A 16,273-nucleotide genomic window follows, 5' to 3' on the forward strand; every position below is an offset into this window, starting at 1 on the left:
AGTTGTAAGTCGATCTGGATAAGAGTGGCAGCCAAATATTGTAAATGTAAAAGTCCTCTGAAGGATTTCATGGTATTTAAAGGGAATGTTCCCATTAAAAGGCAATAGTCACCCAATTTTTGTTTCATAAATACACCCACAAATCTTCTCTTAACCCTTCTCTTAAGCTGCATCCAGGTCTTCGGTTAGGTTGTGCAGACTTTGAGTTACCCAGCAAACCACCACACATCTAGTGAGGAGAAACAAGTTTTTGTTATTTAATAGGCTTCCTGTGCATATGTCCACTTCAGATTTACACCTTTTTAAATACGTTTTACTTTGTACTTGAGCAAAATATGAATATTTTGAAAGCATGAACAGAAGATATTTGAAATTTTTAGAAGTTGATACAGAAAGAAAGTATTAATAACTTAACATTTAGCACTTGGTTCCAAAAATGTTTGTTGGCCATTACCGCTTCAAGACATCTGTGGTAAGAAGAAATGAGCTTTTTGCAGCATCGTGGTTGAATTTCATTCTGTCCTTCTTGGCAAACCATCTTGAATTAGTGAAGTTGATGAGGTCTCTGATCGCCATTTTAAAGCACACCAGAAATTTCCAATGGGATTCAGGTTTGCAATGGGCTAGGCATGTAGGCACCTCCACTATCTTTTTAGAAACCAGTCCATGTCCTGGTACCATCACTCCATTCATGTTTCTTCCATAGATGTGTAGTGGAGAAGGAGAAGCATTATATCATGATGCTCCCACCCTCATACTTCACAGTAGGGATGGTGTTCTTGGGATCATGCATGTAATCCCTCTTTCTGCAAACACCAAAGAGTGCCATTTTTGTTTCGTCTGACCAGAGTGTGTTAGTAAGTTCTGATTTGTCTTAAATGCATCTCTGCAGAGTAGCTTTGGGGAGCAGAGATGATTGCTCTGCAGTTCCTTGCTTAGGTAACGGTTGATCCTGCTGGTTTCAGGTCGGCCTGCAACTCTTCAAGTGACTCCCGGCTTCTCTGTTACCTTCTTTATCATTAGTCTGAGAGCACGTCATGAAGTCTTGCATGGTGTATATGTCTGGGGGGCAATTAATTGTGGTACCATGAACTTTCCACTATATTATCAAAATTTGAGTTCGAGTGTTTATTAATGTGTTCCTGGAAAAGCTCCTTCACCTTCACCATGATTGCTGCTTGTTGTCTTCTCAACAAATGGAAACATCTTTGTATCATTTATTTGTTGAAATGATATCTGGAACTTAATTTTATGTAACAAATGTATATAATGTCTTAATTCCTTTTTATGCTGATGAATGCTTACTTTTTTAGTTCATATGTTATGTGTAAATTTGATGTGTATATATGCACTGGAAGTGTAAATAGCAAGCAAATGTGTCCGAGTACTCGTTTCCCTTAACATATTTCTGATACGCTGCTGTCACATACTTGGATGTGCCGGTTTATTTGCTGTCAACGTAATAATGGTAAACCATGCGTTTTATATTGTGAATTGATATGACGCATTGCATATGATCCTGAAAATAAAGAAAGGCTGCTCAAATTAGTGGCTGCTTCTGACAACATGGAAAACAAACTGGACTTGCTATCAGTAGTTATTGCATTCTGTTATTGAACCGGCATGGTTCAATATGGCATGGCCATCTCATTTAATGATTAATAAAATGTTTTGTAAATGTAGGTTGGTTTAACTAAGGTTTATTATATTGCAGTCGTGAGCATATCTTTGCTTCTAAACTTCGCAATGGCTACGTTCACATCACCAGGTTCAGGTGGCACACAGGTGGATTTTTTTTGCTTGAATGTGACTCGGATCTATTGTTTTTGGGGCTGTGTGGACGCCTTTCCATGTGACAATCCGACCTTTCATATGTGGTCCTAGATCGTATACGTATCCGATTTGTGGCCGTGCAGCCTTATTGTGAACTCGTGCTCTTTTTCCACGTTGCCTGTGCCATCATTCAGTTACTCTGGCAGCAGCGCCAAACAGTTAAAGCCTGTAAATGGTGGAAAGGCAACACAACTCGCCCTGTTTTGCCTTTGTCTCGCACAAATAATACAGCTGAGAGCTGATCAGAGTTCATGATCTTCAGCGAAGCTCGTTCTGCACGTTGTTTTGCTGATGCACGTGATTCATTCGTGTGACGTTACTGAGTAGGATGTGCACATGCAGGTCATTTCAGGATGCTGTTTTTTTTCACATTAGTGATTGACTTGAATCACTTGCCTAAACGAGTGTGAACCCTCATGTCAGAGAGATTGGATTTGAGCAAAAAATTTGATGGGCTTGTAATGTGAACATCATCATCAAGCAGGTTTCCGTCTCAGGAAAGTGCCAGTTGTTTTTAATCAAACATGTTCTGTGGTTAACACCAACAGAGCTGTTATCATGGTAGCTATGCTAATAAATGAAAATATAAATGTGCTTTCTCATGTGCTTAATCAGAATATGGATCTGAAGATCTCACCATACTTGAAGATGGACTGGCCCTTATAAGCACAGTATGTTATCCTTAACTATGAATGTATTGTTTATGTTCTGACATTTTCCTCATAGATTTGCTCAGAGACTCAGACTAGACATAGATGTCCATTTTAGAGCATGCAGTGTGCTTAGATATAGTTCAGGGTTAGAAATTACTGTAATATTTATGGCAAGGCATTTTAGCTTCTAATCATTTTTTTTTTTTTCTTGATGTCAGGAGTTTTTATCCAAATTTAATTTGTAATTAGTAAAAACTGAATTTTCACTAGTACAAGTAAAAATGTAATTCTTTATCAAATTAGTTTTTTACATGTCAAATTGAATTTCTACTAGTAGAAATGTCATTTGTGATGAAGAATTAAGTTCTTGCTAGTAAAAAAATCATTTTTGACATCAACAATTACATTTTTACTAGTGAAAAATGAGTTTGTGATATCAAAAATTGATTTTCTACATGTGAATTAAAAAAATTTTTTTTTTACCAGTGATAATTCATGAATTTTCCCATTCATGTTAATAGGTGAAACATTTTTACCAGTAAGAATTAAATTTTTACTAATTGAATTAAAATAGAATTTTCACATGTTATTCATATCAAGAATTCAATTCTTTCTAGTAAAAATTTAATTCTTGATATCAAGGGGTTCATTCTGTTTAAATTTAACAAACATAGGGTCTGAAGTATCCAGGCTTGCCATGCAATCCAGATGCTGTTGGAAAGATTGTTGTCCTAAATATGCGCTCTGGAGAAAATCCCATAGAGCTGAAAATCGAGGGGGATTTTGATGCAAGTTCTTTCAACCCGCATGGAATCAGCGTGTATACAGATGAAAAAGGTATTGCAAATGTCGTCATAATCAAGAACATCATCCAGTCTCAACTGTATATGTTTCTTTTAAAAACTGTTCTCGTATCTTTTTGCAGATGGCTCCAGATATTTATTTGTTGTGAATCACCCCCATAGCAATAGCCAAGTTGACATTTTTAAATTTGTCGAAGAGAAAAACACTCTGCTGCACCTGAAGACCGTAAAGCATGAATTGCTGCATAAGTATGTATCTCAAAATGCACCCTTTTGTACACTATCGCTGTTGTGGGAACAAAACCTTGTATCTTCATAATGGTAATTTTACAGGAGAAGGAAAGAACATACTGTACTTTTAATGTAAGTCAATGGAACCAGATGTTTTTCCAAGGAATTTTGGCTCGTTTATTTTGGTCTATTCATCAAGAAATTTACACACAGTGTAAAGGACAACAGGCTTTTTTAACTGATTAAAAAAAAACAAAAAAGGACAAATTGAGATACGAGGTGCCGGCAGCAGCACTATACTAGTGGTCTGCATGATCATTTTAAATGCAAATGTTTGTCTCTCACTCACTCATGTTTAGCTGGCTGAAGATTGGCCACAAAGGTGGCAGCATTAGCACTCCTATACAAACCCAGTTCCAAAACATTTGGTATGTAAAATGCTAATCACAGCAGAACACAATGATTAGTAAATTCTGTTTGGCCTCTTTTACATAGAAAACAGTAGAAAAACAATATTTAAAGTTGCACATAATGAACTTTATTGTTTTCTGTAAATATGTTCATTCCCAATTTAATCCCTGCAACACATTTCAGCAACAGGAGCATGTTTACCACGGTGTTACATCACCTTTCCTTAATGAGCACTTAATCATTTAGGGACCAAAGACACACATTGATACAGTTTCTTCTGTTATACTACCACATTTCCAAAAAAGTTGGGATGCTGTGAAAATGTAAATGGAAAAAAAATGCAATCATGTGCAAATCGTTGAAAACTATATTTGTTTGAAAATAGTAGAACGACAACCTGACAAATGCTAAAACTGAGAAATTTCTTCTTTTTTTTTTTTTTTTTTTTTTTTTTTTTTTTTAAAATATATGCCATTTTGAATTTGATGGCAGCAACGCCATTGTTGAACTGTCCAAAAAGTTGGGACAGGTCAACAGAAGGCTGGTAAAGTTGTGTAATGATAAAGAAATACCTGAATGTTAATTGGCAACAGGTCAGTAACATCAGTGCACAGAAAAAGAACATCCAAGAGAGGCTGAGTCTTTCAGAAGTAAAGATGGGCAGGGGTTCACCACTCTGTGAAGGACTAATCAAATGGTGCAAGAATTCGAGAATAACATTTCTCAAAATAAAATGGCAAAGAACCTTTGTTTTTCAACATCTGCAGTACATAATAATCATTAAAAGATTTAGACAATCCAGAGAAATCTCTCTATGTAAGGGACAAGGCCCAAAAAAAATAAATGAATAAAAATATTTGCTGGACATGATCTTTGGGCCCTCAGACAGCACTGATGCTGTAGTGGAAATCACTGCATGGGCTCAAACACTTCTGAAAACCACTGTCTGTGGTCACAGTTTGCCGCTGCATCCACAAATGCTTAAAACTCTATGTGCAAAGAAGAAATGTATAAGATATAAAAAAGACCCAGAAATGCTGCCACCTTCTCTGGGTGCAACCTCATTTAAAATGGACTGGGGGAAGTGAAAAGTGTCCTGTATTCCGACTAATCAGAATTTGAAATTTTTTTTGGAAATCATGGCCACTATGTCCTCTGGGCTAACGACCACTCATCTTATCAGTGCACAGTTCAAAAGCCAGTATTCATGAAGGCACCATCTCTGAAGGCACCGTTAATGCTGAACAATGGATAAATGTTTTGGCAATATGTGCTGCCATCCAGACAACGTCTTTTTCAGGGAAGGCCTTGATTATTTCAGCAAGTGTTACAGCAGCATGGCTCTGTATTGAGTCCTGGTGCTAAACTGACCTGCCTGCATTCCAAACCTGTCACCACTGACAACATTTGGCAGATTATAAATGAAAAATACAACAAAGGAGACCTCAAACTGTTGAGCAGCTGAAATCCTGTATCAAACAAGAATAGGAAATATTTCACTTTCAAAACTACAATAATTGGTCTTCTCAATTCCCAAATGCTTACAGAGTGTCGTTAAAAGAAGAGGTGGTGAAGCTCAGTATTAAACATGCCCCCATCCCAACTTTTTTGGAATGTGTTGCTGGCATCAAATGGGCATATTTAAAAAAGCTTTAAAAAAAAAAAAAAAAAAAAAAAAAAGTAAATTCCTCAGTTACTACATTTGATATGTAGTCTTTGTAGTATTTCCCTTAAAAATATTATATATCATTCTGTACAGCATCCCTACTTTTTTTGGAAATGTGGTTGTAAAGAAGTAAACTGCCCAGAATGCCTGTGTGCCCGTACATGTGGTTCATTGCACCGTACACTGTAATCCAGGAGTGAATAATTCCTTTTTTATTTTATTTTTACTTAAAAACGAATGCCATAATCTTTGCATAGGCCATATTTTATATCCCCCAACCCTCCCCCCATGTAATTCGACCAAGGGTGCTCATGTGCACATACTTGCGGACCACTGCTCTACATATTTTTGACATGAGCGAATTATTGGAACTCTCATGTTTTTCCTTCTCTTGTGTGAACTGCATTTTCACAGCGTGAATGACATCGTAGCTGTGGGAGTGGACAGTTTCTATGCCACGAATGACCACTACTTCACCTTTGAAGTGCTGAAGTTATTGGAGCTCCTGTTTTCCATAAGCTGGTGTGATGTTGTGTACTACAGCCCTGAGGAAGTGAAGTCTGTGGCTGGGGGATTTCCTTCCACCAATGGTATTAATATCTCACCCAACAAAAGGCAAGTCTAAAGAAAAGTTGAGCTTCGCATTATTATTTAATTGAAAGATTGACTTTTTTAGAGTGAAAATTCACTACAAAAATCTAACTTGCAGTTTTCCTCTCAACTCACATGTAGTTGATTTAACTAAGACACATTTGATATCTGAAGTTTACATTTTAGTTTTCACTGGAGCTACCTTCAACTATCAAGTAATGAAGGCCAATAATGAAGATAGTATAGCCCATAGATATACATGCCTAGATGCCACGTTGGGTTCGGCCAGACTTGTCAGCGGCGCCACCAATTTGGACCGGTCAACATCACTGCTGGACTGCATTTAGTACCATTTATAGAGCAACAGTTGGAGAAAGATATTCTCCAAATTTATACCATTTCAGGAATTTTGCTCTCAGAAAGTGGGATAGGATTATATGTATCGGAGGGAATTCGGTGATCATGTTTGTGTGATGTTCATGTGTAGATATGGCCGTGTGGTTGGTGAGGCACAGAGAACCTGTGATCAAATACCCTTTGATTACAGAAGAAATATCAGATGACCAGACATCTACAAATTTTTAGCTATATGCTATATGGCCAAAATGTGGATGCATGACCATCACACTTCTATGAGCTTGCTGGACATCCCATTTCAAAACCATGGACAATAATATAAAGAGTCTCCACTCTTCTGAGAAGGTTTTTCCAAAAGACTTTGAAGTGTGTCTGTGGGAATTTGTGTCCATTCAGTCAAAAGACCAATTGTGAGGTAAGGTACTGATGTTGCACAAGAAGGCCTGGCTCACATTGGTAGATATTTATTTTAATTGGCCGATCAGAATGAAGATAAATCTGCTGAAACGTGAAGAGTGCCATATTTTGTGACTGATGAAGTTCATTTTCACACATTCAAATATACAAATATATGAGTAAATTATTATTGTGTGAAACCAACAGTCAGCCATCACTTTGTTTTTGTCTGAAATTTATGTAATTTATTTATTTGATTTCTGTGGGTTGTTCTAACTACTATGAGAATTAAGTGACTGTCTACAAACACCAAAAGTGGCAATTATCAGGGTCCAGGCACCTTAAGGAGCCAGTAGAACACAATTGTAAAAGTTTTTAGAAACTGGTCTCTCTTTTAATCATTTTTAATATGGGGTCTCAAAAGATGATGTCAAATTTTGTATGCATTGATCTCTTGACCTTGGTATTGTAAGCAACAGATTTTTTTTGGCCAATAAATCTAAACAGAGTATAGTTTTTCAAATGACTTGGACTTAGAATTTCGGTGGATCCCTCATACAAATACAAGTCATCTCTAAAAGTAACCTCTGTATGGGGCACACTGGTTGTAGAAATGTTTAGTTCTTTAAAATTGATACTCAATTAGCCTCAATTTTTTTTCAAATTAGCCATGCCCTTCTTTATACGTCAAACATGTCTTGGCTGACTGACTACATTTGGTGTATGGGGGAAAATTCAGTTCGATTTTTCACTGAATTCTGGCTTGAGAAACGCAGTGAAAATGTCACTGCAAATGTTGGAAATTAATATTTTGAATTGGATATTTAAACAGAAATAAAATGTCAACAAATGATTTCTTCTTTATTTGGATCAGGTATTTGTATGTGTCCGATATTATGAATCACAGAATTGCTGTGATGGAAATCCAGAAGGACAACACCCTGTCCCGTGTAAAGGTATGCATGAAGTAGAATCTGTGTTCTCTTTAGTATTTCCTACTTTAAACATGTGCAAGTTGTAAGCATCTACATAATGAGACTTTTATTTCCTTTCGCCCAGGAAGTTGCAGTGGGCTCTCTTTGTGATAACATTGAAGTGGACAGGGAAACTGGTGATTTGTGGTCTGGCTGCCACCCAAATGGAATGAAATTCCTTATCGGTGATCTGAACGATCCACCAGGCTCTGAGGTTTGTATGTATAGGCTAGATAAAAATAATCTGTAGTATTTAGGGATGTCCCCGACTAAGGATTTTCTTGGTCAACCTAAAAGCTGAATTTCCGAGAGTTTAGGGTGGGGCTGAAACAATTATTGGATATTTTGAATAATGCTGACAAAGAATTGCTGACCGATATTTCTGTGGTTCAAAGTGACATACAACCTAGAGAGAGAGTTAATCATTTAACCTGAAGGGGGCAGCAATTCACTCATAGTCTCAGGTCTATGTGAGCAGACAGCAAAAGAAAAAGGGCAATTAAAAAGGAAGTAAGTCTTGGAGCATTCATTGCTTAAAGTGCAGGATAAAGTTGTCACAAACAACATGTGCAAGTGTGACTTGGGCTTTGACAGAAGAACATTATCTCACACCACCGGAAGTGAAAACATGCTGATGTGGATTCTGAAGAAACAGAACGGTCAGTAAACCCTACATGCTGGTGTTCTACTACCTGAGCATGCGCAGATCATACTGTAAGTGATCTGTCAGAATAAGCTTACATTTCCCTCACAAACATCACTAAAGCTCATCATGTTATATTATTAGTCACTGGAATACTCTGTTCATTCAAGTTGGCCTCTACAAGCTAGAATCATTAGCACCAATAAACCCCCACTCAGCACTTAAACTCCAGGAGAAACTTACCAGGCCACCTTATTATTTATTCTCATGGTAGTTAAACAGAACTGAGTGCTCTTTATTTGGGTGGCTTTTTTGGCTTCTGCAGTCAAAACTATTGCAACATTTCACCACAATGCTGAAGTTGGCTTTCCAACTTCCGGTCTACGTTAAATAGTGCAGTAGTGGCTTTCTACAAAAGGGCATCACTTTGCTGTCTTTTCTATAAACTTCCTTCAGCTGTTTTGGTCTCTGTTGTTTATCGTCTGAATTCAGTTAATTCTGATGGTTGTCTTTAGTTCGCTGAGCTAGATTTAGCGTTAATGCTCCCAAAAATGCTCTGAAATTATCTTTAACTTTGTTTATACATTCAGTAAAACCTTAAATTGTTTTCATAAGTAACTACTCTTTGTGTATACCATCATGTCTGTAATGGTTATCTGTTTATCATGAACGTTGTCGTTTATTTGGAAGGGTAAAAAAACATGTAAAGCCATATGGTATGATTGTATATGTTTATGTTTATTTACTCCGTACCAAGATATTTTCTTTAGTTTTATCGAGAGCTTGAGTGATTTTATATCATTATCACAACATAATACATTATATTGATAACATAATGTTCATCATGTGATGATGATGATGATATAAATAAGTCAAGATCTTTGAGAAAACGGCACTCATTTTGCCATGACAGTGACGTATCTATGATAATAGCTTATTGTGATATATATGTTATCGCAGCAAAGCGAGGACTGTTTTAGGAGACCTTTTATTTCTGTTAACTGCAAACAAGCAAAAGGCACAGTACCATCATTCTGTTATTACTGGAGGTGGGCTCCCTCTAGTGGTTTGCAAATTACATTTGGATCAGAGCTTCACGTGAGGACTTATTTCTTTTAAAATCGTATATTTATATTTACAGCCTGTTTTAAAGGTACTAAGGCTTCAGACTGTAGCATTTCTACATAGTTCAGTGGTTGAGACTATAAACTTACTGACCTCTTTATAATGGTGGTGATGGGAACCAGAGGTCACAATCTATAGTGCGATTATAGCTGTTTTGTTTATGGCTATAATTGCAGCTGCTCACATAGATGAGACACCCTGCATGTTTCTCTTCAGTATAAATGGCTGTAGAAAAACAAAAGTTTTAATGTAATTGATTATTGCACATTCCAGGATTAAAGAAATCTCCTGCATGAAAAACTAGAAAAAAAACACACTTAACAACATTTTTACACTTTTACCTTCATTCACTCCATTTACCTCCAGAGTTTACAAGTTTTGTTTTTCTTGTGTATATAATGGGAGGAATGAGCAGGAAAGTGGCAACTTATGCCATCAGCTATTTACATTCAAAACAATTTGTATAGCCACTGGTTTTTCCCTAGGGAAACAGATTACAATTTCATGTAATTGAGAATTCTCTTTCAGAATTTCTGCATAAATAAAGTGTAAACAAAGTAATTCAGAGTAGTTTGATGTGAAATGGTGCAGTGTGGCAGATGTAGCAGGGCAGAAATCTCACAAACTGACTTGTAGCAGGTGGGATTCGATGACACTGCCACTGTTTTCTTCAGTTCGATTTGAGTTAGGTGGGGCTAAATATGGCACAGGTGACATCATGTACATATATTGCTAAATGTTCAGTAGTTAGCAGTATATGTACATCAGTACAGTATCGGACATGCCCACTCAGCTCTGAGTAGGCTCAGGCAGAATTTTGGGTATTTATCTACCATTGCGTTGTATTGATTTATATAATTTCTTGGACAACACTGGTAAATACTTACTCTGTTGCATGTCTTTTTAAAACTTAAACAAAATTTGAAACATTTGTAACCATAATGACAAGGGCTTTAAACTCACTGAGCTCATTCTACTCCCATCTAATGCCATTCAGTGCATTTACATGTGCTTAATAATCCGGTAAACTGCAGAAAATCTGATTTTGTCAGTAATCAGATCTCAACGCGTTTACATGCACTTGAGTAATCAGATAATGGGAAATGGGAAAGCAGGTCTACATGATTCATACAGTAATCAGATTTCTGCTTTGCCAGTAAGCTTCCAGAAGAAGGCGTGACAAATGTAATAAAGCTCAAAGTTAGTGCTGTGTATTTTTTTTTTTAAAAGCATCACACCACTTTAAATATGAACACACGTCATCTATAAAATAAAGAATATTTAAATCCTTCATTTCATCAAGCATGTAGTCGGTTTCAGCGTCACTCAAAGTGTTTTGCTGCCGTTTTGTGGCAACACTGCTTGCTTACTGAGAAAAACGAAAGAAATCAGAGTAAGGGTACACATGCACAGAGAAATCTGATCACTGAACTAAATCCAGCTATCTTTATCAGATTTCTTAATCAGATTTCTTGACATAACTCTGATCTAAGAAATCCGAGTATGCTGTTTATGTAACCATTTGAATAATCGGATAACTGTGTGGATTGCATGGTTAGGTGATTCATTTTATATACGCATTAGAATTGGGTAGGGCTTAAACACCTGAACTTAGTAATTATGAGGGGTGTCCACATACTTTTGGTCATATAGTGTAACTGAATATGGGAACAGCATGGCCTGTTGTTACACAACCTGTAATGTGTATTATCTACAATTCATTGTTAACCGAACACCACTGACTCTGATATGGCATTTATCTTTTTTCTTGTAGGTCATTCGCATCCAGAATATCCATTCTGAAGAGCCAGTGGTCACACAGGTATATGCAGATGATGGTAGAGTGCTCATAGGATCTTCAGTGGCTGCACCCTACAAAGGAAAACTTCTCATAGGAACGGTTTACCACAAAACCCTGTACTGTGACCTTAACTAGAATGTCCACTTAAACAGCTTTGACTGGACAGTGCCATTGAAGTGAAGGTCTGCTGTCTGTTAATCTCTTCAAATCTTTACACATACTGCAAATTTAATAAAATGTAAATGATACAAAATAAATTTAAAATGTATATTTTAGAGTTGTTATCAGGGATGCACAGTGATAACAGAATCAAAATCCTGTCAGTGGATATTTCCAAAAAAAAAGTGAACAGCGTTGGCTTTACACGATGAAACTTTCATGCAGCTGTAGTTGAAATCTACATGAAACTAATTTGCATTCGAGTTACATACTGTAATGCATTGTACAGGTCAGCCGCAACAGTTGCAAGCATCACAACTTCTAATCCATTTGGCAATATTCACAACAGCCAAACCAGTTGCCGATAGTGGATCATGTGATCACGTTGAACAAAGCACTTGCAAACCATTGATTTGGCCCAGTCAGTGGACAAGAGAGACCCAACTGCATTAATTAGCCAGCTAGCTCTACCAGCTGTTTAAATGGCCACTTGTGCCATCGTTTATTCTTCTTTTTCTAGTAATCATGATCTGCATAGCTGGATTCATTGATTTCCTTTCTTGATCGTTATTTCCTCCCCACAGAGCTCAGATTCATTTGGGATCTAAGTGATGATCATTATTACAAAAGGGACAAAAAACAAAGCTGAAAACACAGAAAAATGCTGCAAATATGTAAATTACACCTCATGGATGACTTTATATAGCGAGAACAATAGCATGCATCAGAACTACGAGTAGCTTATTTAGCTAACTGGTGGACTGTTGCATGCAACTTTTGAATTGCTTCATGCTGCAGGCAACCCACATGCAACTAGTTGCATGTGAGTTGCCTGCAACTTTGATTGTGAATTACTTCATATTGCAGACAACTCACAACATGCAACTGGTTTCCTGCAACTTTAAATGTGAATTATTTTGTGCAGCTGTCAAGTTGCACAGAAATGAAGTTGCAGGCAACTCACAACTTGCTGCTAGCAATAAAAGAACATTAGTCATGGGAAAAAATTGTCATTAAAATATCTTTGGACATGTATTATTGTAAAATGGAGAAAGCAAAGGGATAAGTCTGAGAAGAGAGATACAATTTTAGATCTATACAGTACGTTTTCTTTTTGATTTTTTTTCGGTGTTGAAAAAAGTTATTAAATGTGAATAATCAAAGTTATTAAATGAGTAACTCTTTTAAAATAACTTGCCATGTCAGTTATACAGGTTAACCATCAGAGTACAGTGGTATGTTGGGAAGTGTAGTTTTAGTGACATTAAGCCAGACATAGGCATAGAGGGTTTTAAACAGCTGTGTAAGGGGGTCTCTGATGCTGATTGATTTTAAAATCAATTATACTTTTTTAGAGATATGAATAATTAATAAGAAGACCACTAGAGGGAGCCCACTTATATAGAGAAATGGTACTCTGATAAAAGCCTAAAGCTTGTTTGCTTGTTTTGTTAATTTTCCAATTGTTTACATAATTCAGTGTTTGCAAAGATGTAAAGGGGCAATCAGAGTTTGATGTGAAATGCGCCCTTTCTTTACAGCAGTAGTAATAGGAACCAGGGATTGCAATGTTTACAACATAAATAATTTCATCATATAAAATATTTTTGGAAATGAGAAGGGATGTACAATTTTAGAATTCTATGTGGTACAATTAGATTTTTTTTTTTTTTTTCATTTTTGAAAAAAAAAATCAAAGTTATTAACCCCTTAAATGTCCAGGGCCCACCACCAGGCCAAGTTTTATTACACATATCTATCACCTAAGAATAGCGATGAAGAGAGCTGGATTTTAGCTGAGTAGTCAGATTTTTCAGTGCATGTAAACTCTGATTTCTCAGTCTGTGCATGTTTGAGACAGATGGTGGTACCAGCATTGCCGCAAGATGTCTGTAAAGCACTTTTCGAGCAACGCTGAAACCAAACACGAAATGAAGGATTTAAATATTCGTCTTCTAGATGATGTATGTTCATATTTTCAGGTAAAGTGGCACGATGTTTTCAAAAAAAGAAGCTGCGACGTGAAGTTTTGAGTTTGTCACATTTACGTTGCGTCTTCTGTGAGTTTATTGTTGTAAATAAGAAATCTGATTACTGCCTGACTCATGTGGACTGGGAGTTTCCACATGATCTGATTATTCAAGTGCATCAGATTGACAAAATTCTGATTATGCGGCTATTAAAGCACATAACACCAGTGACACATAGAAGTTAGGTGCTGCCTGATAAACAAAATTATTAATAAATTAATGAAATATAGTGAGTGTGACTCACTTCTCATGCCGTGAGATGCCTTCTCTCTGATGAGCCTCAACCGGATCGCATGAAAAAAATCAGATTTTCTGCAGTTATTGGATTATTAAGGGCATGTAAACACACTCAATGTCTTCTTATGAGGTGGATAGGACAAATCAGCCTTCAGCCACAACAGCAAAGAACTTACTTCAAGGTGGAGAGCGCAGGTAGTGCTGCATTGGTACAACAAATGTTTACACTACTCATGAGACTTATTTAACCAAGATATTGGAAAGAACACATCTTTTAAAACTGATCTTTCAAAGTCAATAATAATTCACTACTTTGTCTTGGTTAATTTTTGTCATATAATGTCATAATCATGATCTTCGCAACAAGAACATGGATAAAAACCCACATGAACCAACTGATCTTGCACTTGAAATGGTCCTAAGAGACCTTACAGCCTGAACGGTCATAACAACCAAGATGAGAAATTTCATGGCCCTTCTGGTGGTTTCATGTCACTCTGAAGCGTTTAATTTGGCTAATCAAGTTAGCTACCTTGCATGCTGGTTAGCTTACCTTATTGACTAATATGAAAAATGTCCTGGACTGTTCTGTGCAATCACCCAAATATCTAACGTTACATTTACACAGAATCATGAAGAATACAAACACATTTTTAAGTTTTCTGTATGAAAATATGAGCAAAATCACCACAGAACTGAAATGCTAATAGCATTAGCTTCTTAACTAGCTTATGTCACCTTATGTTGAGCTCTCTACTAAGTAAAAATGATCAAAAATAGCTTTCAATACATCAATTTACTGTCCTGCCTTACATTCTGGTGTACTTATTGGGCAAATTCGTCAACCTGAAGTGCATAGAATTTGCTAAATTGTCGTTAGTTTGGATTTGTACCACATGTAGCAGCTCTACCTGCTTTTGGAAAATGTAAGTAAAATCTCATGCGTACTTGGCTACATTTGATATTACAGCCTCAAACACAACAAGATTTTACCATTATTGGCAATGTTTTGTTGGTTTGAATTGTTTATTGTAAACTGTGCCATACATTGACTTATCCACCCAGATATATATCCAAATTTTATGACTACATACATTCTGGTTTGATCTATACATATAAAAGAATCAAATCGGACTCAGCTTAGAGGATCTCAGATTTCTTTTGGGACCTTGACTGGACATTTCCTGATGTTAGACTGATAACAGCAGTCATTAATTTTGTGTGTGTTATGTTGTAGGCAGAGCAGAAATGTGCATTAAAACTGTTTATTTCTGATGTAAAACATACTTGGCACATATTGGCTAATTTCAGATATTGTTGATTGTAAAAGCCATGGATGCAGCCATTACTACTACTAACACTGTGCCATATGAGAATGTATTTTCTTGATTTTTGAGCTAATTCAAGCAGTAAGCAAAGCTATATAAGATGGATTATTGAGTGGCATGTAACCTTGATATTACATTGATATGCAATATTCAAATAAATGATCTTGCTTTAGTCATGGTATTCTTGATGATCTCCTTTTACAGTACCACAACACTGTCTGGGAAACTACCATCACTGGAACTTCAAATGGTGGTAGAAATTTTCAACATGAACACTGATTTACATGGCTGGCAAAACACGGTACTGTGCAAAAATGTTATGTGCCAAAGCCTAAAGTTTAAAGCCTTTCGGCTTTGTGTTTTTTTGCCTGTAACAAATGCAAACAAACATGACTACAGGGTAAAAATTATTATTTTATTAAATTATTATTTGTGGATTTCTCTGGTTGCTTGTGCAGCCATCTTGCCATTTTTTGTTTCTCATAACACTGTTTGGAGTGTATCTCTGCAAAACCTTTGCTTGGAGGGCCATGATGCCCTAAACTCTTCGCCCTACCTCTCTCTATTCCAACAAAAATTGGGGCACCCTATCCCAGGCATGAACGTGCAAAGCCCATGTCTCTTATGTATCTGCGTCTACCTTGTAATCCTGAAAACGCACCAAATTAACTGTGTTGTACGTCATTTTAATTACCTGTCAAGTAGCTTGAGGATGGCAATAACTCGCTGTTAGCCCAGGCCTAGCACTCACTTAACATCTTTCAACCCCACTGAACGCCTTTGGGATGAATTGGAATGTTGATTGCGAGCCAGGCATGCTCTTTTGGCTGAAAGGGCACAAATTCCCAAAGAAATATTCCAAAATCTTGTGAAAAGCCCTTCCAGAAGAGTGGAGGCGGTTGTAGTTGCAAACTGGGGGCAACTCCATAACAGTGCCCATGGTTTTGGAACGGGATGTCCAACAAGCATATAGATGTGGTGATTAGGTGTCCACAGACTATTTTAAAATGAAATTGTCTTATTTCTCATTATGAC

At 36.7% G+C, this 16,273-nt stretch overlaps 1 protein-coding gene across 1 annotated transcript in view; it reads left to right on the top strand.

Moving 5' to 3' along the window:
* The window catches only part of LOC108429956 (serum paraoxonase/arylesterase 2-like), a 17,197-nt gene extending 1,778 nt beyond the window's left edge, over positions 1–15,419 (top strand). The window contains exons 3-9 of the mRNA XM_017702050.2: positions 2,449–2,504; positions 3,161–3,323; positions 3,412–3,538; positions 6,012–6,212; positions 7,816–7,897; positions 8,001–8,129; positions 11,458–15,419. Coding sequence (XP_017557539.2) covers positions 2,449–2,504; positions 3,161–3,323; positions 3,412–3,538; positions 6,012–6,212; positions 7,816–7,897; positions 8,001–8,129; positions 11,458–11,619 — 920 coding nt within the window. The 3' untranslated portion in view covers positions 11,620–15,419. The remainder of the gene's footprint in view (positions 1–2,448; positions 2,505–3,160; positions 3,324–3,411; positions 3,539–6,011; positions 6,213–7,815; positions 7,898–8,000; positions 8,130–11,457) is intronic.
* The last annotated feature ends 854 nt before the right edge of the window (positions 15,420–16,273 follow it).

This window comes from Pygocentrus nattereri, chromosome 3 (genome assembly GCF_015220715.1).
Source record: "Pygocentrus nattereri isolate fPygNat1 chromosome 3, fPygNat1.pri, whole genome shotgun sequence".
In the NCBI taxonomy this organism is placed as follows: Eukaryota; Metazoa; Chordata; class Actinopteri; order Characiformes; family Serrasalmidae; genus Pygocentrus; species Pygocentrus nattereri.